Genomic DNA, 23,304 nt, shown 5'->3' with positions numbered 1-23,304 from the left:
CATCACTTTGTGAAAAATTACAATTTACCTTCACTGTAACCTGCATCTTACTGTAATTTACAATATGAACATTTCTACAATTCCAGCTGTAAACTATACACTGTTAAGAACCTTGGTCTTTTGGAGGGTAATGACTAACTCTGACAAAGCTGGCATGGTAGAACATAAAGTACTGTTAACTGAACCAGTGCACGCAACACAAAGACTACCAAAGCAGAAAATGTCCGCTGCAGAAATTTGGTGATGCTGATGGAAAAAATGCAAGCTAAGTAAATAGTCTGTGGGAAAAAACAACAAACCTCTAGATTTATGACAAAGAGCACTAATCAAAGCTTCTATTATAAAGTTCACATAAACCACATCTACATTTTCAGTGACAGGTGAGGGGAAATCTGTTCTCATTTTATGAGGAGGAAAAAACCCGTATGTGTGAGCAAAGTCAATTTAGGGAAAAACCCAAACACTATCAGGGCATTGCACTACAGTTCTTAGTCAAGATCACTTTCCAGTGATTTCCATGGAAGCTCATCTTGAAAAAGCACTGCAAGCTGAAGTACTGGAATCCTTGTACATACTAACTGCAGCATGTTCATGCTGCTCATGAATATAATTTTTAAATCAACTTTGCTGGTAAGATTCCTTACTATCAAAGCAGTTTCTTTTTATTTTAAAAAGAAAAGTAACTGTTTTCTTTTAAAAGGCTGTAGCTTATTTGCATGTGTGGTAAATTAGTATTTTCAATTAAAGTAAATATTTCATAATAAAGCTTGTTCAGTAAAGATGTTGGTTGTACAAGCCTTCTCTCCACTGGCAGCTCTCTCTACTTTTCTGGAGTGCCAGTGCTTTCTAACAGATCTGTACTACATCTTTCTCATCAACAAAGCTTTAAATTTGTTTCATATAGGAATATTACACAGCCATTTTCTTCTCCAAATTGGATCAACAAATTTGAAACCAAATCTTTTATTTGGGCACAGAAATCAAATCAAGAAAAGATCAGGAGCTGAGCATCAACAATAACCTGCATAGATGGGGAAATCAGATCTTTTAGATTACATCCTTCAGAAATACTGACACTAACTCCTTTGATAGCAAGTATAAGCAGAAGGAAATGTTTTGTTCAGAGGTGGAAGTTTACACCTTTGAACCATGAGTTCCGTATAATGCAACATTTCTCAGATGACTACAAAGCACCACATAACCTAACAGAGAAATGAAATTGTTGCATCTTTGAATGCAAAACCACTTTGAGGTTGTATATAGCCATAGCATTTTTGATTACAGCCAATAACTGTCTCCAAAAGGTTTAAAATAGAAGCAAAGATCATTATTGTCTCTTACCCTCTCCCTGCTTACAATAGTCCTGTTTGTGTTGAAGAGAAAAGGTGTTATACACGTTACTGAGTGCTAGGAAAATTCAGTCAGACTATTTGATGGAGCCAAAGGAATTTACTGAAGAATGCAAGGTTTGGGTTTTGGTTTTTTGGTTTTGTTTTGGTTTTTTTGTTTGGTTGGGTTTTTTTAATATAGCTCTGACAAGCATAAACCGAAATAATTGTAAATCCAGCTCTCCCCAGATGCTAGAACAGAGAGCCTGTGCCCTTAGTACACTGGCGATGTTTAGGGAGAGCTGCAATGCATCAAGCACAAGTAAATGGGACACAGAAACGGGCCACGTCCAGGAGGAGGTGCTGGCAGGCACAGCACGAGACTGGTATGGCAGGTACCATGGTAGTGGTCACACCTCACTTATGCATTAAATCATGACATTACAAGAGGGAAGCCAGAGAAGCCCTTCTGTTGTTGTCTAGCGGTTCTGATTGGGTGAAGACAGGACTATTTGACTATCAATTCCTAACAGAGCAAAGACCATAACCTACATTTCCTTTTGCCTTTGCTTGGATATCTGTTCATTTTCCTGCTCCCTTGGTCCCCTCCATTGATCCCCACCCCCAACCAACAGTCTGATCATAACTTGGGGCACTGCACACCCAGCATTAGTACATTCCACCTCGCCACAAGGTTTTCTCAGTTCCTTCATTTTCTGTTTTACCTTCCCAAGGGAAGGCTTAGTCTGAGAACCCAGAGAAAGCACCTAGGAAAATTTAACTTGCTATGGTCTTCAGCTCTTTCAAAACGGTGGATGAGGGGAGGCTTGTCCAATCTGCAAAAGCAGCATGTAACACATGAGATAATCTGCTTTCAAAGAAGGAGCTTATGACTTTGCAACATTTCAGAAGCCAAGCGCCTGGAACTGCCTGCTTGGATGTGCCAGTGTGATACACATTAGTCACTTGAGAAAAGTTAGGTTGAGGAACAAGGCCCTCAAATGATTTCACAGTAGACCAAATAGTCCTCAACACTGAAAGATGAGTACCACTGAGATAGTGGAAAGTGAGTAGAGATGATAATTTAAAGTAAAAAAAGAGAGAACTGCACCTGTTTCTGGGTGACCTGTCTCCTTGTATTGTTTAGATTCATTACTGATATCATTAGAAATATTACAGTTGGTATAATTTTTTTTAAGATATTTAAAAAGGTATCCAGGGATGCAGTACCTTAAGGAGTTTTAACGTTTCAGATAAGCATTATAGCCTCTGAATTAACATTAGCATTTGAGTAATCAGCTTAAACAAGATCTTCAGAGAACAGAGTCTGGTCAGACACCCTACTGTTCTAAATTCCTAAAGAACCACATTCCCCTCATTTCCCATAACTGGTTTCCTGTTCTTGTTCCCATCACCTTTTAAATATGCAACCTACCTTCCTACATTCAAACACTTTGCCCGGATTACATTGTCCACTGGAGTCTCTGACAAAATCCTGAAGTATTCCAGAGCATATTGTTTGCTTTCACAGCAATACATACAGTTTCGGGCATGCAGTCAAGCACTTAAAAAAAAAGAGGTATCAGTAATATAATCCCAATTCAAGCATTTAGTGGGTACAACTTCATCACTCATACTGCAACCTTCAGGCATTTAGTAATAAATGAAAACCATTTAGCACATCATTTAAGGAAAAGGAAAAGGCTAACTGCCAAGCCATATAAAGTTTAAAAGTTTTCTGAAGCACTGCAAGCTGAAAATTATTTCAATGCTTTACATTGTGAAATTTCAGTGAAATGAGATTTATTGGTTATTTTTGCTAAATTATTGGTCTTTTACCTCTGACTTATTTTATCCTGGTACATTCTTTATAAATGTGCTGGGTATTGAAAAATCTGCAGCATTTTGATGTTTGTAAAGTTCTGAAAAAGTTGGATTTACTCTGACTTCTTGTGTTCTTCAGTGTGGGAGAGTACCTTTCGCCTCTGATGTAGCATATGAAAATACAGCTGAGGAAAGACTGAAGAGAAAACAGACTTAAGTAAATAAAGTATGAAGTGAGGCTTACATGTCAATGCAAGATGCACAGTCACATACTCAAGGTCACCAATTCTCTATTAAATGAAAACATGCTTATCCGCTTTCCACTCAAGTCATCTATTACCTTTTATTCTTTGAAGAGAATAAGTGATACTGTCCTTGGGCTTCAGGTACTATTTATTTTTTGCAATCACTTTTTTAATTAAATGCAAAATGCCTTATTTAACTCTGCGGGTACAAGCAGGATGACAAAAATTTCCTGAACTGCACAGACACAACAGAAAGAAAATATATCGCAGGGAAGAAGTCGTCCTTCTGAAAGAATGAAATTTCCAGATTTGTTTCATGTCTTACATTTCTAGTGTCACTTTTTCAGGATCTAAAGAACTTTACACAAACTGGTGCCTCTTTCATCTCTTCTCTCTTTATGCTCCATGCAAAGCTTTTTCTCCTCTTTCTAAGCCTACATTACACAGTATGTTTACAGAACAAGAGAGTAGGAAATGGAAAGCATACATACATAAACAGCAAAAGCTAAAATTGTCATGAGACACTAAACCTTTGTGAACCATATGAAAATTAAACAAGGTCAGCATCAGCCTAAATTACATCAGTTACACATGCAAAGTGTTCGTTGTAAACACAGGTCAAAGTCTATTTAATTTGTGTACTAGATTTTTTTTTCAGGTCAACATTTTTTCTTTTGGTTTTCTTTGCCCTGTATTTCATTTCCTGATTGTTTCCCCGCTACCCTGATCCACCCCACCTGTGTTAAGGAGTGAATACAGCTGTCCAGAAACTAACAGAACACAGAGCCACATGGTTTCTCCACTAGAAGTATAAGTAATGGGGATCCGTTACATGCAAAGGATTTAATGACATCTCTTCTAGCATGATGTCAACGTTGACAGACAAGTACTAAATTAAGAGATTTAAAGTGAGGTAAATGGTAAGATGCAACTATCAAGAATGTAAAAATCCAATTTTTACCAACAGTTTTCAAAGCTTGCTTTCCTTGTGATACTAACATTCTCAAAATTTCCAAGATCTTCAGCGGATTCAGAAGGTGTAAATCCTGCATAGGTAGCTTTTATGAATGAACAACCGAACTATGGTGCAATCAATGACTGCAATGAACATTGCTTTTCTTGTATCTCAGGAATACCACAGGAACACCTTCATGTGAAAAGGCACCCAAGACCGTTTGAGTCCAAGCAGTTGGTTCTCAGAGTTAATGTGCCAATTCACAGTAATAATTAAAAAAAAAATACAAAAACAAAAACCTCCCCCAAAACCCAAAAAACTGCATTCAAGTTAGGCATCCAGCAAATTATAATGGAACACAGAAAATACCTCATTTAAAAGACAGCAATTTTAATGGAGAAAGCAGGCTAAAATTGTTACGTGGGTTCTCTCCCACATGGCCCATCAACTGTGATTTAGCTACCGCACAAGCAGCAATTCATACTCATGGTTATTTTGACTAAAACAAAAGATATTATTCTGGCTGCTTGGAGTTAGTAACATCACCATTTTTGGAGGAGGGGGACAAGGAGAAACAGATACATGAAAAGTGGTGGTGTTTTTTTTTTTTTTTAACAGCAGCTGTAAAAACTTATGAACCCTGATGTCAGAATTACATGATGGTTCACTGAAAGTATAAATGCTTGTTTCAGACAGCCACACTACTGAAATGTACATCTTTGAATATGGTTTATCATTCTGCACAAACAACAAGGTTCATACAAAGACAGCTGCAGAGATAGCCAACAGCAGCAGCATCATCACTGCATTATTCTGCATGTTACACTTTATTTGCATGTTTAAATTTGCTAAAGGCTTTTGTGTTCCTATTCCCCATTTCAAAGCAGCAAAGCCAAATCTTCATTCTATCTACAGTAATATTAACTGGAGATTATGTCAATTCAAGTTAATTCAATAGAAATGGTTCCCTACCCACTAATGCAAAAGCCATGTTCTTATTCCTGATAAAGAACTAAATTTTTAGAAGCTGTTTTGAACTTCGTTCTCCTTAAAGCCTGTACATAGGGGGAAAAAAATTATGATGATGTCAACATTTCCCAAGAAGTACCACAGTTATTTAATATTCCAAGTGTAAGAGAAAAAACACGTATTACTGTTTTGCAGGTCTTGGTAGAAAGCAATCTCTGCGTTTTTAACTGACTTTTTCCTTTAGATAATTGTCAAAATTAATTTTGCAAAATTAGTTATATATATATGTTAATCCCACAATTATTAGCTTTTCCTGTTACAGATTTTAATATTTAAAAATAAAAACCTATAAAACTCATACTTACTTGGAATGTAAGAGATCATAACCAGGATCAGGAATGTATAGTAGTCAAAAGAAAAATTGTACTTGTTAGGTAAACTAATGGAATACAAGCCAGACTGCCTGACGAAGGGTAATGCAGCATATATGGTGAGCAATTCGCCTGAGACTCCCATTGGATATAGTACTATAAACAAAGTGTACCTAGAACAAAACATTTATGGAAAGGATTAAAAGTTAAGACAAACTCTGACAAAGTACTTGTTAAATGCTATTAGGGATATTCAAATTTTAAATTCTCAACTCAGTATTCATTTCCCTTAGCTCTTATTTGATTAGAGCATGGCAAGGTATGAACATTATTGCAAGCTAAGTATTCAAATCAGAAATCAGTTTGAATTATTTAAAGGTTACCTCTGAGAATCTGAAAACTATCTTTAAAACTATTCTCCTGCCCCGTTACTTTCACTTCTGAACTCTTTGGTAGAGGTCATTATATTACTTAAAATGGGGTCAAGCGCAGTTGATATTAGCCAGTGAGCTTACAGACTGTTGCAAGTACAACCGTTGGATTCAAGGGTTACTGTTAAATGTAAATTTACTTACTGTTACCCCTTACTGTTAAATGCCAGTTTCTGATAAACACAAACACTTTGTAAATGGGACTGAGTTGTGACAAACTACTCTTTCAGCTTACAATGTAATACATTTTTTTTAACCCAGAAATCTGCTGGAAAGAAGCTAGGAAGTCACATTCACAAACAGGGCAATTCCCTCAGGGTAGAATGTAAATTTTTGTACTGCAACTATTTTACAAGATAAATATCCCTGTCATATCAGTGCTTTAAGGCTACAGTTTCTATTACGTCACCCACCTGGCCCATTTGATGAGATAAGGGAGATGGTTTAACAAGCTAAATGTATAAAAAGAATAGCGGATTATCTCCGTGATTGTCCAGGCCACCACAAACAACAGGACACTATCTTCAGTTTGTACCTATAACAAAGAAAAAATGCTCAATTTGACTTCAAGCATAATGCATTACTCACCAGACCCAAGAAAACCTCAAAGAAATCAATTCCCACGGGTTGCTTTATTGCATCATTTTAGAGAACAGACCCCAAGAATGAGCCTAAAAGCAACATTAGTAACAGCAGTAGAAAACCCTTATCATGCTCCATATTTTTTTAGTTGCTTAAGAACAGCTCTGCTTGGTGATCAGAGAACTTAGTATCTCCCATTCTATGCAAAGTAAATTAGTACAAGAAACACCTGAAATGCTGAAAACTTATAACTGCTCCCATTCCTATACAGTACCAGCTTCTATTTCAGTCCTATGATTGCTTCCTAGCGCAGCAAGCAGAAAGGATGCTAACACATTAGTCTAACACTCAATATGTGGTTTAGACTTTATATTCTGATCCTAGTACATGCTACTTCTGAGTAGAAGCACTGTTTTCCCCTCTCCACAGATGAGAAACTGGTTCCTAATTTTGAGCAGCAGCAAAACAGCTAACACCAGGACATAGGTTGGGAGGAGAGAAGAAACAGCAGCTCAGATTTTCTCACCTCAGGTAAGCTTGACAACTACCTGCCTCACTGTTCCCTGCTCCTTTTTCTGCTTATTGTATCCACCATAGTTCCTCTTAACATTACACTCCAGGCATTATGTTTCACTGCTTTACACCTCTTAGAGCTTTTATTTCAGACACACATCACAGAACCAGCTTTTAAGCCCTTCATATTTTGAAGGTTAATCTTCAAAAGCATGTATTTTAAAATTAATTATTAGATTTACTAGATTGGGAACATAATTATGAGGTTTAAGTTTCAAATGGAATAACACTGATGAAGAAGTATATGGGGTCATGGACACATGCTACAAATTGTTGAGAGCGCAAACGTTACTTTTATGCAGCCCTCCCTCTCCTTCAGCAGAATTCTCAGCTGTATGAGTACCTTAAGCCCAAATTCAGTGGACCGTGGGAACAAAAAGAGCTCAACCACAGGGGCCTGCATTTGCTTTTTTTCCTCCAACTCTTGAAAAAAGGGAAAAGGAAGTCAGTAGGTGTGTGTGGTACACGCTATTCATCTTGGGCAAAGTACATGTACAAACAAAAAAGAACAAGAAAATATATGGGCAATCAGAAAGCTTTTAATAGGAGGGGACTGATCATATATTTGTGTGTAAAAATGCTCATGAGGATTACCCATAAAAAGTTTTCTGATATGGACTACAAAACACAGAAGGATTTATACAGAAATCTTGGGATATCCTGGAACACAGGGCTGCTGTTAATCTATGTTCTGCTGCGTATAGCATTTCAAGTCACTTTCATTGCATTTTACAGCAAATGCACCTTGTCCTTTTTCCACATGAAACTCTGATAATTTGCTTATATATTAATCTCCCTTACATCATCATAAAAGAACAAAATCCAAAAGTTACTTGAAGATTTTCAGAGAAGGGACCAAATCTATTTTTACACTGCTACAGGATCCTAATCTTGCTTGGGGTCTGCTTTACAAGCAAGACTTAGTTCTCAACCTGGAAAAATTAACAGCACTTCACAGATGATGCTGTTCCCAAGGAGCAACATGCTTCACAAGCACTCCAGAGCTGCATCTTCTGGTCAAATCAGGAGTAGCAGCGTAGTGAGTTCATCTAAACCTATGCATCACAGGGTGGAAGTCAGTAAAACCAACAATCAAAAACCTGTAGCTTGAAGTAGCACCCATGGACACGAGCAAGGACAAGAAATTGTGATGCTAACAATGAACAATACATGTAGAAGTAGAAAATCTAGCAGTCACAATCCAGCTCTATCACAGGACTTGTGCAACACTGCCTCCTCAGGTCTCGTCTTTCCCATCGACTTTAATATTAGAACTGTGTTTTACAAGTTATTAGAATACTTCACACTGTTATAAAGCACACGCACACAACCCTGGTAAGGTCACTTAACAAAGAATCACTGATTGTGCCTTTAGATCTTGCGTCCCTATTTAAGGAAGAAAGAATACTGGAAATTGGTGGTAGTTTTCATACAAAAGCAACCTATATAGTTTTCAAATAGTTCCATTCTGTGCAGTAAGGAACAGGAGACTACTGTGCATTTTATCATCATATTTTAACTATATTCCACAGGTCATCATTAAAAAGTATGTTTCTTACACACTAACAGATACATCACAAGTCTGTCATTATTAGAACACCTCTTTGAGGACTGTCAATTTTTCAGTACTTGAAATAAAGATATCCAAGATGCATGTTATCAACCCCCTGGGAACTGATTTACAAAACAGTCTCTCGAGTCTTATTCATTTAGGCACTGCTAATGCTGCATTTGTATTGTTCCTCCTCCAATTTGAAGATAAGGGGAATAGTACAGCCAATAAACAGTAGACCCTTAATAAACCACTAAGCCCAATGCTGCCCTCAGAACTCAATTTCTCTTCCTTTAATTTTTCATGCCAGGCTTTGAAGGAGGTGTTAGACAAAGTCAAAGCATATTTAACACTTTATTTACAACTTATTTGTCCAACTGCCTTAACAAGGGTCAATCATATCATTGGCATAATTTTTTGCATGTGTTTCAAACCAGTTTATCATTAAGGAGGGTCCTGAATATATCTTGGCTTATCTTCAGTATTATGAATGGCAGACATTGTTTGTTAAAACAGAAGAGAATCCATAGCCTTTTAAAATGCAAAGATGAGAACTGGGAATTGACAAAATAAAGCCCGAGAGGTTTTTATTGTCCTCCTTATGCACGAAAAGGGAAATTTTATAGATTTCTCCACGTTAAGAGTAACAGTTTGACAAATTATTTGCAGAAAAAAAATCAGCTAAACGCATAATAAAGCAATCCAGTGCAGAAGAGTAAAACCAGCAGCACAGTGCAACTGTAATGATGAAACAGCATGTCTCCCTCCAGAGCACTGGTTCTCTGGTACATCAATTTAAAAAAAAAAAAAAAAAAAAAAAAGGAAGCTTCACAGTAGGCACAAAGGGCCTGACAGACATTTGTGTTATAAAGTATTACTCAACATTTACATAGATGTAAAGCAGTGATGAATCAGGATTTTCAACTGCACTGACCCATTTAGAGTTCTGAACTTTCCAGCATGGACTTCTTTTACTGCAACTTAGTCTTAAATATTAAAATTAAGATGCTCTTCCCTCTGTAAGTATACTTTATTACTGACTGAAGATGTCAATTCACAACTGCAGATACTGGAGTCTTAATTACCAGCTCAATATGCTGTACATGTCATCTTCACACTACCCCTTTTGACTGTCTGTTCTAGAAAGATTCCTCTAAATATATACTATACTTATCAGCAACTTAGCTGTAACTGCACCCAATTGGATAAGCATGAAATCACTGCTGACACTAGTTTTTAATTACCCATCAGAACTGGGTGTGAATTAATCTATCAGAACAGAACTCTGTGAAGGCCTGCCATGATGTCACCAGATGATATCATTGTTCACACAAATTCAAGAAGACACTTTGAACTGAAGAGCACTTTCTGTTCTCCTATGCCTACTTTCTTCTAGCCCTTCACACCAGTCAGCTTATTCTCTTCCCTCCTTTGTAGGAGAAACAGTAAAATTCACCAAACCGATCCCTTTCCGATGTAATGACAAAACAATTACAAGTACTGCATTACATGCCAGGCCCTCCTCCACTAAGCTAACATCTACTCAAATGATGGAGGTAAGGGGAATCTCATTGCTATCCAAAGAAGTGTGCAGTGCTTTAACATTTGCCATGCTTTAACATTTACTGTAAGTACTTTCATATTGAATTTAACAACACATCAGCACTAAATTCAACAAAAAGCACAAACATGTTAGTGGCAAGAAGCATGCTTCAAATCACATCACATATCTAAAAGTGTATTCTGACAGAAAGGAGGGATGCAATACAGATGTTTCTTCTTTTAACTATATCATATATGAAAACAGTCTGGAAAAGCAAGATACTGAACAAGTCTCACTCAAAAAGTTAAAGAGGAAAACTGCATTTTATTTTACAAGAACCTCATCATGCAACTGCGTAGCTTACAAGTTCCATAAAGCTGTGTGAGAATTTAATCCTGGACTTCACCATGGAGCTCACTTGTGCAGTCAGCCTTTAGAAAAAGTAGAACACTCGTGACACTTTCAGTACATCTCCCCAGGTGAGACTGCATGCTCTCTGGTTGGGGGGAAGGGGAGGGGTCAGAATACAGCCTCTTCATTTGATTTATTTGCTCTAAGTCACAAGTGAAAAACTCATCACAGGATTCCTCATCCTTACCATTCTTATGCCCACTTTCTAAGACATTAAAAAAAGTAACACATAATACAGTCTCTTGCAAGACTTTAACCAAAAGACCACACAAACGTGAGGAAAAAACTGTGTGTAATATTGTTGAAAGATTCCTCTTAAAAAAATATCCTTGTTAAAAATTGAATGTTAGGCTGAACTTGTTGCTTCCGTTTTCTCCCATTTGCTGGTTTTCTCTGGTGAGAATGTGGGCATAAGTTTCAAAAAGACTAACCCACAATCATTTTACAGACTTCCTTTTGATGTCTAACAGACAACACATGGAATAAACCTAATCCATGCAATCCAATCTTTAACATTTAGGTTACTTCAAAACCAGGAAGCAATTAATAAATACAGATTATCTCTGTTCTTTATGAAGCACCAGGTACCCCAACATTGTACAGGTAACAAGCAGAACTACAGGCATATTTCTTTAAAAATATTTTATACATTTATCCAAAATCTAATGTTTGGGGATTACGGGTTTGGGGTTTTTTTTGTTCAAAATCTAGTATTTATCTCCAGTGAATTAACAGAGACTGGAGTACATTTATTTGCACCAAAAGTGAAATCTATACAGAAGATTTTACAAGATTTTGAGTTTACTGAGAAAGGTAACATTCCTCCACTTTAAATAGCATGAAACTAAGGCTCCACGTGAACAAGCATCATAATACCAGAAAGGGCTGTTAGTTATTAGGAACTACAGTGACCTGTGTTACTCTACATGTGGACGGATGCTCTGATAACAGGAGCTACTTCTGGGAGCAAAGAAGAGCAGGCACCTTCCCTGAAGACTTGGTAATGAGACAAGCTCCTTAAGGCATTCTCCATGCCAAGTCACAAAAGATCTTATGCATATAATGACACTAGATGACCACCACTTCTTTCAGGCAGCCATGCTGACACTGGCGTCAAGACTAATTTCTTTCTTTAACGAGAAGAAAACCAGTAAGATTGGTTGGTTAAAGTAACAGGACAGATGTGGCATATCTGGGCTGCTACAGGGTATTCAGATGACATGAGTCATGATTCATATCAATTAAAGCATGTTTAGATTTTAAAATAACTGGCAGGAATAATTTTCCAGTAAGATTGCTTCCAAAAGATTCTGCAGAGATTTGTATGAATTACAGCAATATCTGGTGTGGTAAGGAGTAAGAAAAAAACATGCAGGCCCCCAAACCCACCTATGCTTGAATGTAAGGAAAATGAACGAAGGACAGAGAGAAGATTATCCTGGAAAGCGATAATAGAGAACATCCAGGCGTTGCTGTGCACAAACAGCTGAGGGGGAGCTTCCACATGCCATGGTAAAGGAAGCAAATTGTGTATGAAAGAGGGGGCAGCGAGGAGATTTTGCTATTAATTATGGCACTAGTGAGATCGGTACTACAATGCTGTCCCAAATTCTGGGTTCCATATTACACACTGGAACCTCTTTCACTTTCAGTAAGGACTGCAAAATCTATTCAGGAGCTAAATGTCTTACATCAGACCTCAGTCTATTTGATTGTCAAGAAAAGATGATGTCAGATTTATTTTTATTTCTTTTGATCCACAGAAATTCACATAAAAAATACCACATTGGGATACAAACAGAAATCATTTTAAGGGAAATAAGACAGCAATCAACACTTGCTTTTCACCATGGGTCATTAGTTTATCTATCTGTTTTGTAGCTTAACTTACCTCTTTTACACTATGTGTTACTGCCCACGTCAGGAAAACCCTTGACATCACTTGGAAAGCAGTCAGAACAACAGAAGAGGGAACAATGCCTGGAAGATATTTTGCAATTAGTAAATATTCCTAACTATCGGGGTGGGAGGTAGGGGTGGGGAAATAAACACAGCTAAGCCAAAGTCCAGTTATTTGAAATTTTTGGAAGGAAAGCATTTATTTTTTTTAGTTTGAGAGCATCAAGTCTGTCCTGTGGTGTGTTTATACTGTCTAATACAATGCAATCCCCTGAGAAGACTTTGTGCATCAAAATGCAAATGAAAGTAATCAATCCTGTTGCAATCACAGCACATTCCTTAATACAGAAAATAGTTGAGTAAGGTGAGATAATGTCAATCAAATACCTTTCGGGATACAGTTTTTCAAATAAACCCTGTTTGATTAAAATATCCAAGATACTCTTCATTACTGTGGTTTAAAAACTAAAACCAATAAAGATACTTTGCACAGTATATCCCCCAAAACAGCAAGCAAAAAGTGTAACTACTTTGAAGAAACACTGATCTAGCCCATACGCTAGATACAAAGATTATAATGCTTTCCCAGGAATACAACTTTTTAAAAAACCAAAATCAAACCCAAGGAGTAGCTGATGCAGAAACAGGTACAGAAACAATTTAAGTTTTTCTCAAGGAAGCATATTTCACTGGTTCTAAGCAACTTCCGAGGTGCTGATTAAACTGCCACTAAAAGGATACTACACACCCAGGTCTGACAGAGCAGCAATAGTTTTAGCCTGCAAGATTACACAAAATTTGTAAGTTTCACAGCAGAAAGTTTTATTTTCTTCCAATAACATGAGGAGGACAAATGCAAGAGCAGTTGCAGCTCCTAATACACAGTAAAAAGTGCTTCTGAAACTAACGCAAATCACAGCAAGCAACACAACAGCCTCAGAAAGACGTAAGGACCAAATTAGAAAGTGGAAGAGGAAGAAAGAATAGGAAAAGCCAAAACCAAGTTTCATTAGAATTATTTTCAGTCATACAGTCATTATGTTAGTCTCCTTTCAGAGAAAAAAGAAAAAAAAAAAGAGGAAAAAAATCCTACAAACACAGTTCTCTTCAGTTTTATCATATATTGTTCATGATCTAATTTCTGGTATAAAACCTCAGGGCAGAATTATTGTTACTCAGACAACACAAAGGGGGGTGCTATAAAATCCTACAATCTGTACTCATTAAAGGCTCACTCCTACAACACAACAGACCTTTTCTTTTATACAATGTAGATCATCCCTTCCTAAGCAAGATAAACTAATGTTCTTGCAAAAGAATCTATAAATAAGCCAAAAAGACTGTGTAGGAACAATCCAAGATTTTCTCACAAGTAAGACAAACAAGGCTTTTCATTACAGCCAAGACAATGCCAATCTATGCCAAAACCAGGAGATCAAAATAAGCGACTATGATTCCATGACTCGCCAGCTACAATTTATGTAAACTTTACTTGCCTCTAATTATTTACTCACTGCACTCAAAAAGGTACCCAACAGACAATTTTAAACTTGGCATTTTTAAAACATTGGTCACCACTTACCCAACACTGCACATGCTAGAGCAGTGCTTGACAGGGGGCTCAGGTCCAGAACCAAGTAGCAAGTAAGCCATGCCCAGGCTTCTTCCAAATCCTGAGCTAAGCCTCCCACCTCCAGCAGGAAATCCTCCAACTCCCAACAAGTGCTTCCTCTTTCCCAGGGAGCTCCCGACTGAGAACAGGCTGCACACACAGCCTACAGGCTTGTATGCCTCCTAACTGAGCATGCTAAAGCAAAGTCAACCAGTGCTGACTTCGGCTTTCCAGAGGGTTACTGGTAAGCACTGCTGTGGGCAGAAGACTGGTACCATAGTGATTCTGCAGGCTGGGCCTGTGTTCACCAAAGCCTTCTTGCTTTTCTTCTCCATTCCCTCCACAAACTCCCTGTACTACTATTGCTTCTTCATTTTGATGGCTCTTATCACCTCTTACCCTACCAAGTTCCTCCAGGCAGAAGCTCTTCCATGTTATCAATGCCATTCAAACGCTTGGGATTCTGTCTGCCTCACAAGTCAAGGAATGCCACGGTCACTTTCCATTTGCCTGGCCTTCAGTCTCTCCTCTTGGTCTCTGGGCTACACGTTACCTCCTCTTCACATAGAGCTCTCCTACTTCACTTTTAAACTCTTTGCTACATGCCAAAGCTCTGCTCTCAACCATGCTTGCTAGAGACATTCCCCTATCAATCTTCGTATTTTGAAGAACTTGCCTGACAGATGCTAACATTTCAGATTCTACTGAAAAGATGTGGAGAGAAAAGTTATGCTGATACACACAGCCATCTGTCACAGAGAAGCTCCTCTACTGACAGAGAATTACAGCTCTAGTTATAGCAATTAGTTTAGCAGGGACAAAGGAATCTGCAAATTTCCTGTTTCTCCTTGCATAGAAACTTTTACCAGAGTCAGTAGGACTACAGCAGACAGCAGCAGTGTATCCAGCTGTGCAAAAAAACCCCCTCATTTTATTTAGCTAACAAATGCTGCAATTAATAGAAAATAAAAAAAACCCCACAGCATGGGCAGTTATAAAATAAGTGGGTTTTTTGTAAGAAAACATTGTTAGGGAAAGCAAAAAGAGTTATAATAGTATAAAATGTTGCAACATTCCACTAATGGCTCTCTCCACTAATATTAAACTGTGTGACTGAGGATAGCATGGGCTAAATGGATGCATAGCTCAAATCAGCCGAGTCAGGATTATTAGCTTTGCACACAGGCAGGCTGGTACAGTTGTTTGCTGTTCTGCACCAGCCTGGAAGGTGAAACACAGGACTCTCTCCTGCTATTCTGCTATATATATTTTATATCTATATGCTATATAGATATATGTATCAGGATATATATATCCTGCTATATATATTTTGCTGATATATACTCTCTAAAGTGTGAGAAAAAGATAATCCAGTTAAATTTTTTACACTCTTAGATTTAGTACTAGTAAACATTGGCATCTGTACATAAGTCTAGCTTAAGAAAACAGCAGAGTATTATAGATTTAGGATAGTAAAACAGCCTTTTATTTGCAAACTTTTTTTTGCCCAGTGTTCTGAGAATTTGTCATTCTTGCCACTTGTAAATAAGACTTCAAAAATTCCACACTTTATTATTATTTTTTGACTTTTTTTAAAGTATAGTTTATTCTAGTAAAAAACAGTAATTGAGATTTAGTAAAATAAAACAGTATTCGAAGGACTGCCTTGGCAGCACAGGTAACTATATGATACATATAGTTTACTCTGAGAAGCCTTTACATTAATTTGAGGAATATATGAACATTTATTTCTTGGGATGATCTGTGCAGAGTCTACAAACTGCCCTTTATAAGGTAACTTTTCCAGAGTAACTGAATTATTCAGGAAGGGCAGAACTAGTTTATCAAATACAGAATTAGACTGCCCTCTGCTGACAAATTTATGTATATAACCTTAAATTTTCCAACTACCACGTTTGGTTATTCAAGAAAAAAAAGTATCTTTTGCACAGGAATTCAATACGAACTTACTTGTACCATAGTGATACACCCTCCAGTATGTAGACTGTTTGTATGATACATGAACAATAGCAGATTTGTAGCTGAAGCTTTAGGAACCTTAATGCCATCTTATTCTTTAAATAGTAGCTAGCAAACATTCAGATAGGAGCTCAAACACTTATATTTAAAATCACAAGATCAACTACCTGAACATATGACTGTCTCTTTGTGAAGACTGGATTGTTTGGAAAAATCAGTTAAGCAAAGGTAGGCTGACAGGCACTGCTCCCCTTTATAGCACACTGGCTTTGATCTTGCAGAGATTGGGTCAGATCATCTGTTCTGTGGACAGAACATCCAAATACTGAGGCCAAACTGTTCACTACTCACAACGACTAACAAACCAGACAAGATGCAGTCCTGTTGCTCAGATGTGAGACTGTTCAGGTTGCCTGAACCGTGACACTGCTACTGACCCCAGGCCACGTATACACAACTGAATCCCTGCTACCAAGCTACGAAACAAGCCCCACAGTACAGGCTAACCAGAATTGTCAAGTCTTAAGTAATTCTTACTCTCCCAAACAGTTCCATTAAAGCACAGCTGAATCTGGGATAAAGAGGGTTACCCCTTCCTAATTTTACAATGCCTACCTATGCTCTATGGATGTGGGCAAAGTTCTAGGGCTTGAAATGTTATTTTAATTGGAATTTAAAGTACTTCCAGCTACAAAAATTTTCCTTGAGGAAAGATAGCTTGGTACAGAAGGTTATAGGATGTATAGGTGGGAAGTAATCTATTATAAAACATAAACCACCCTAAGATTTGTAGCATTGGAAAGATCTAGATAAAAATAGAATGTCAAGTAATTGAAAACCTATTACACTATTTTCCTTTTTGTGATTTGACTTGTCAAATTATTTAGTAAAACACTGGAATGTACTTGAATCAAAAATCAGTGAGTTATGCAAGAATTTAATCTGGCAATTCACAGACCATAACATTTTTAATGTTAATTTATTGCTAGAACTGCAGTCTTCTATAAAAATAATAAAACTGAAAATTTGCAAGCTTACCAAATGCACAGTGCAGAATCTAGAACAAAAAGAAAAATTCAAATCACTAACATTTCAAATGAAGCAATTCAGAAACACATTTAGTTCTATCGCAAGAGCTTAAGATTCGATATCTGTATTTCAAAGATTAAGTTTAATATTTAGCTCTGCTCTCCACGCTAAGTAGCAGACAGTAAGCTCCCTCACCTCTTGCTGAAAGGAAAAATTCAGCATTTGTGCGAGGCATATTTCTTATGTTTACCTTCAAATCACTCTGTAAATGCTAATGAAAAAACAGGCACCTAGGCAGTACTGTTCAAAGGCTGCCTTATTTCTTCTCAAGAAAACACTCATGCAAATATTAGTAACTCTACGGAAGAAGACTACACCTACCTCAAGCAAAGCTCCAGTTTGGAAGAATTTCAGGGGCTTTTCTATTGAGTAGTAAAGGCTATGGTAGCTACCTTTAGCCAGGTATGCTCGAACCAGACCAACTGCAATAACAAGCCATCTGAAAGAGAAAAAAAAAAGTCTAAGATAAGAGAGACATTAAGCAGAGCATAAATACAAAAAAAATCCTTAATCCCTCTTTCAGTATCGGAAAAAGCAACAGGCATGTAACTGTCCTGAAAGATAGTAACTTTTTGCCTACCCTCTGCAACAGTGAAAACAATAAATATTTGGATTTTCTGCAAATTTACCAAAGTTAAATATTATGCATTTTTTAAACATTGTCCAGCACCAACACGATGCCAGTACCTTTAATGTCTAAGTTTACTTTCCAGTGACCTATATTTTATTTAGTTATAGAAGGGATTCATAACATTTTAAATAAGACTGGCATCACATCTTGTTTAGTTTAAGCAGAAAACCATTTACTGCTAGTTGATGATCTCTTACCATATCATAACTTTAACAAGTATGACATAATTAAGATTCAGAAGGAATTCATTTTAATGCTTCAGTTCAAAGTAAACCCTTAGACTTTATGACAGATCATCCAGCTTAACTGCTAGCATACATTTTATGAGAAACAGTTATGTATAAGTAACTGCAAGAAAAGCAAGCCTGCTGAAGCTCTGAAGGCAGCAACGGCCATTCCCGTCCCAGCTTTCCTTTTTAAGCAACAAATATATCTAGGCCTATGTAAGTAGTGCCTATATAACTGCAACTACACTACAAACAATGGGATCTGTTAACTTGGCCGATTTTTCCCTCAGGTAATTTAGGAAGCAACCCTAAAAACTTTTGCTCCAGTCCTGGCTGATGCAGTAACATCTTTCACTACCACAGCTGTCCTGAGTCGGTGTTTGCCCACAACCTCAGAAATTCTTCAGTGAAGTCTAGGACAAGCCACAAGATGAAGGTGGGTACACCCTGGTAAACCATTTCTTTGTTTGAAATTAGCATCTATAGTTCACTGCAGCTTCCAGTTGCAAACAGGGGGAGAAGGGGTGGGTGAATGAGAAGTGGGAATCCTTAGCAGCAGCTCCCAAACTTTTCACTGACAGGCTCATCCTGTCTGTCTTGCCCTCAGCTACTCTTAACGCCACCTTACTCTACCTCCACCTCCCTCCTAACCCAGAAGCGCTGTTACAAAGCTTGGGCTAACAGACACCAAGCATCTCTGCCAACAACAGTGCACCTCAGTGGAAGTGTGCGCAGACACGTACAAAGTCCCCTAACTATGCAATTGCTTTTCAGCCTTTGGGAAAAAATCTGCAGCTGTGGTTTTGTAACAGGGAAAATGATCCCTTAATTTACAGCATATTAAATGCTTGCAAGTACCACATCAGCTTAGGTATTATGAAGTATATACAAATATTGTCCCAAATGTAACAGCTGTTGGAAATACATCGTAAAGTTTGGATTTTTCAATAATAAGTAACTTTGGCATCCAAGTTTGTGTTTGTAACAACATTTCTTAGTACAACTGAAAAAAAAAAGCTATTTCATTTCTGCCTAGACTTCTCAGAAGACTTAGCACCAAAGAAAAGCAGCAGGAGTGGGGAAGGGAAGTGGGGAATGAGAAACAAGCCCTGCCTTTTTTCAGTAGTGACAAGTTATTTCAGTTAAAGCTGTCTTGTGAAACCAGAAGACAAACATTTGCCAAGTAATTGCTGTTTACAAAGAAAGAATCAGATTAATTTGGTATTTGGGCTTCGGCGTAGAATAAACTAGTAAGTGCTATAGCATTAACAACTCTCCCTTACAACACAGACCGCTTCTCTTTCGGAACAGTAAATCAAAGCAGGCTGACGCTGTCCTGCTTGTATCTGTCAAGTTTCTCTATTTTTCCTTATCTTCCATGTTGTTGAGAAACTTTGCTGAATTGAGCAATTTCTCAGGTTGCACAAGATAGCAGTTCTGGGTCCTGCCTGCAAACTCTTCTCACCTTAACTGAGTGACTGGTAAAGTACGTGGCTCTCAGAGGAGCTCCAGCCTCTTGCTCACCTCCACCCTCCCTGCCGGATCACTGGCTCCAGAAGGACTGTACTTTTTGTCACCAAAGACCATATCTCTCTTTTAATAATAAAATTACTGTCCTTCAAAAAGTATTTAATACAGACCAAAGTATTAATCTGCAGAAAATTAAAAGCTGTGCATACTTTGTGTTGAAGCTTTCAGTACCTCTGTCCCGCTTCTGTGATTCTTAAATAATTCTTCACCCTCTGTGACTAGAAAAAATGGAACAGTACTAGGTAAAAGCAAGGAAAATCAACAGAAAAAGAAACTTGGTGAGAAGTTTAAAAGGGCAGTGAAAGGCACCACTGTCACATGGAAGCTAAACTGTAAGTTTTTCCAGCTTTCTCTGACCTAGACACTGAAGTCTACCTGATAGACCAGCTGGAGTTACATTTCATTAAATTACCACTGCCATGTGTGTAAACTTTAAGCTAGACTCTCACACTCTTGGATTAATCCAAGCTAAAGAAAATAAATACTGCATGCACATAATTTTATTATTTTCCTTTCAGTTGCTCAGACTTAATAAGCAAGCTTCATGCTCAGATCTGGAGTTCAATTCCCTTTATTTCTCTTACAAATAGTAAAAAAACATTTTCTTATGCAAAGTTTACTGAGGTTCTGCGTCATTTATGCAAGAGAATACAGCAAAGCTATGCAGTGAGCGAACCTGAAAAGGGAGAAGCATACTTTGACTCTCAACAACCAGTCACTGAAGACGTGGACAATGAAACCTACAACTCTCTGCTCAACACCGATAGCAGGAACCCTTGCAAATTCAAAAGTTATTACATTAAGATCTATCTTGAGTGAAATCCTTTTGAAACTCATTGTTTATACCACCCTCAGCTACCTTACCCAGAAGTACTAGTCAGTTACGGCACTCGACTAAAAATAGGAAACATAATCACATTTTAAAGCAGCTTATCAAACATTTACAGTCAACTCTAACAGCACGCCTGCCCTCCCCGCCCCCTGTAATTCAGTGATTTCAGTCAACCATGGGTTTTAGGAAATAATTGCCATGCTGCATCTATGCCTCCAGAATGAGCTTTCTACGCCAGGTCAGGCATGGCTGCATGACTTCATGCCGTGATGCGAAAATGAAGAGTTTGACCAAATGCAAGAGAAGAAAGATTCCACATCTTAATACTCTGAACCACAGTCAAAAAAACCTGAGCAAGTACAGCTGAGAACCAGCTGCAGGACTGGTTATTCCCTGTGGCGCCGTGTTGGTCCCGTTTCTGAAAGGAAACATCCAAACATGTGAACAAATGTTTAGCATATGTGGCTTCATTCAGGGGTCCACAGGTATATATATTTTTTTCTGTTTTGCTCTCACAAAAGCAATTGTATTGCTAGGAATCATACACTACATGCACTATAGTATAAAATTAGAAATAAGATCCATTATTTTTAGGATCACTGTATTTTCTTTCTCTAAGTCAAGATAAATCCAAAGTAAATACAATAATTATGCCATGATCTTTCAATTGTTACTTGATCCATTTTAAATACAGCTAAAAGCTAAGGTAACTATGATTTTAAAACATTTACTCTACTACCTGTTTAGTGCATGACAAAGCTGTTGTGTGCTTCAGTTTAAAGGCCACCTTTTTGTAGAACAACCAGAAAACCCACTTACTTTTTTTTTTCTTTACACAATACTTTTCCCAAGGCATTGCTGTCAGAGAAACTACGTCTGAACACTCCGATTGACACAGAGACAGCACACAACTACTGCCACCAGCTGTGTATCAACCTTGTCATATGAAAAACTGAGCTTCTGCCAACAAACTCCTTTAAAATGGCCTCATTATGAAGTCTTTTAAAAATAAGAAAATAGCTGAAGTTTTTTTCCTAATCTCAACATTGTATATTGTGGATTTTCAGCAATGTCCGGGGAAGAGCAAAATAAGACAAATTATCAGTCAGAGCCCTCAGTGACCTATCCCAAAAGAACAGCAGTGAGTGACAATGCAGAGACATGAGCCCTGATCACAGGACTCCTGTGGGAGCTCCCCAAACTGCAGAAATCATCTAACCACAAACATGTTCAGAAAAAAGCAGCTCATGCTATAGCACCATAAGCCACATTCCACCCAAGACTGGAATTTTCTCAGCAGTCTGGTACAAGTCAGGAAAACAGGTAACATCACGATCAAGATTTACGAGGCCACAGGAAGCCAAATACAGACTTATGCTATTTATTTCTGAGTTTCTATCACTTGAATTTGTTTTAATTTTTTTCTTCTGAGGAAATAGAAATTTGCTCAGGAACTTGCCTGCGACAACAAAAAGTTCACGACTTTAAAAGAAACTTTCCATTTACACCGCAATTCCTCTCTCAGGTTTTTGAGATCTTTTAAAAACGCAAGTGCATTAAATATGAGCAGCTCAACGCGCAGGCAAATGTTTTCACTTCTAAGAGGAGCTCAGAGGTTAACTTCTTCACATTGTGCAGGGACATCCCAGCAAAACCGAAGAGACCTCCTGTGCTGTGTTGCATTGCTCCTGTAATTAAATAGTTGTGAAACAAGAGGTTCAGTTTTATCAAACTGGTGGGTAATTACCATTCCCCTCCGAGTGAAATACGCCGCAAATATCATAGGGAGCCACAGATCTGCTTAGCAGTTCCACTCCACAGTAACACACCCATTGGGTAATGGCTGCAGCGAGCACCTTGCAAGAACTGAGCTCCCCCCCCCCGCCCCAGCTACCTTTGTTCCACCCAAGTGTAACTATCTTAGGAGCTGAAAGAGCACCCGCTGTCACCAGCGGGCAAGAATCATCATGTCCAACTGCCTTAATGAAAGAAATTGTAGCTATATTAATTCTGTACTAATCTTCCCCTAAAATTAGTGAGACCAGTCCTTTTGCCTGACTCCTCACCTGCCAGGATTTGTCTAGTGGAAAACAGGCTCATTCAGGATCCATTTTAAAGGCTCTTTTCTCCTCCCACCCAAACATCCTCAGTCTTTCAAAAGATGATTTTATTTTTATCTGGATTCCAGTAAGAATCTACAGCCTTTTTAAGAATAAATAAATAAGTCTCCTTCATGTGAATTTAAGAGTCCCCAATTGTTGCTATTTTTATTTTTGCGCCTAAGAAGACACCCGAGCATGCACCCACCGGCCCGCGTCTCTGTTTTGCTACACGGGGCAAGAGCAGAGCATCAAGCGGGCCCAGGCGCTCACACGCTGCAAGCGGCAGCGTTCAACTTCCCCCAAAGTCTGCACCAGCTGAAGGTACGGGGAAACCTCGCAGGGCTGTGAAGGGTAACAGCTTTGCCTTCTTAACTACTGCTGCTACGGGTAGATTGCCTGCCTTTAGGTGCACCTCTACTGAAGGGTGCTGGAGTCCACACCGCGGCCGCTGCGAGGCGAGAACAGCGACGTACGGAGTCACCTGGGCGAGAAAGCGGCCGCAGAGCGAGCCAAGGTGTCGGTCATGCTGGGAACACGCACCTGCGCTGCGCTGCTCAGCTCGTTTTGGAAGGGGCGCGTGGAAGAGGAGATGCCGCAGCGGGGCCCGGCCGGCGCCGA

At 38.3% G+C, this 23,304-nt stretch overlaps 1 protein-coding gene across 3 annotated transcripts; it reads right to left on the bottom strand.

Annotated features, from left to right (window-relative positions):
• Positions 1–1,523: 1,523 nt before the first annotated feature.
• On the bottom strand, positions 1,524–17,769 carry HACD2 (3-hydroxyacyl-CoA dehydratase 2). 3 transcript variants are annotated; one of them, XM_035896315.1, is made up of 7 exons: positions 17,686–17,748; positions 17,314–17,332; positions 12,676–12,764; positions 6,537–6,658; positions 5,687–5,865; positions 3,168–3,348; positions 1,524–2,892 (listed from the first exon to the last, which is right to left on the bottom strand). In XM_035896315.1, the coding sequence occupies exons 3-6, from the start codon at positions 12,721–12,723 to the stop codon at positions 3,266–3,268; spliced, it is 432 nt and encodes a 143-aa protein (XP_035752208.1). In that variant the 5' UTR covers positions 12,724–12,764; positions 17,314–17,332; positions 17,686–17,748; the 3' UTR covers positions 1,524–2,892; positions 3,168–3,265. The 3 variants fall into 3 exon arrangements, with proteins under 3 accessions (XP_035752208.1, XP_035752209.1, XP_035752210.1); XM_035896316.1 differs by lacking the exon at positions 17,314–17,332 and having other exon boundaries at positions 1,524–3,348; positions 17,686–17,769; XM_035896317.1 differs by lacking the exons at positions 17,314–17,332; positions 17,686–17,748 and adding an exon at positions 10,738–10,869 and having other exon boundaries at positions 1,524–3,348; positions 12,676–12,759.
• Positions 17,770–23,304: the final 5,535 nt, after the last annotated feature.

Source organism: Egretta garzetta, unplaced genomic scaffold (genome assembly GCF_000687185.1).
Source record: "Egretta garzetta isolate BGI_Z169 unplaced genomic scaffold, ASM68718v1 scaffold326, whole genome shotgun sequence".
In the NCBI taxonomy this organism is placed as follows: Eukaryota; Metazoa; Chordata; class Aves; order Pelecaniformes; family Ardeidae; genus Egretta; species Egretta garzetta.
Note: the sequence above shows the minus strand (reverse complement) of the source record. Positions and strands in the feature narration are given on the sequence as shown.

What these genes read in the sequence shown, in the direction of transcription:
- HACD2 (XM_035896316.1), bottom strand. Translation starts at nt 12,723, where the DNA reads ATGTCAAGGGTTTTCCTGACGTGGGCAGTAACACATAGTGTAAAAGAG. An exon ending in TAACACATAGTGTAAAAGAG is followed by an intron (nt 6,659 to 12,675) that starts GTAAGTTAAGCT and finishes TCTTTGTTATAG; the next exon opens with GTACAAACTGAAGATAGTGT. An exon ending in TATGATCTCTTACATTCCAA is followed by an intron (nt 3,349 to 5,686) that starts GTAAGTATGAGT and finishes TTTTCTCTTCAG; the next exon opens with TCTTTCCTCAGCTGTATTTT.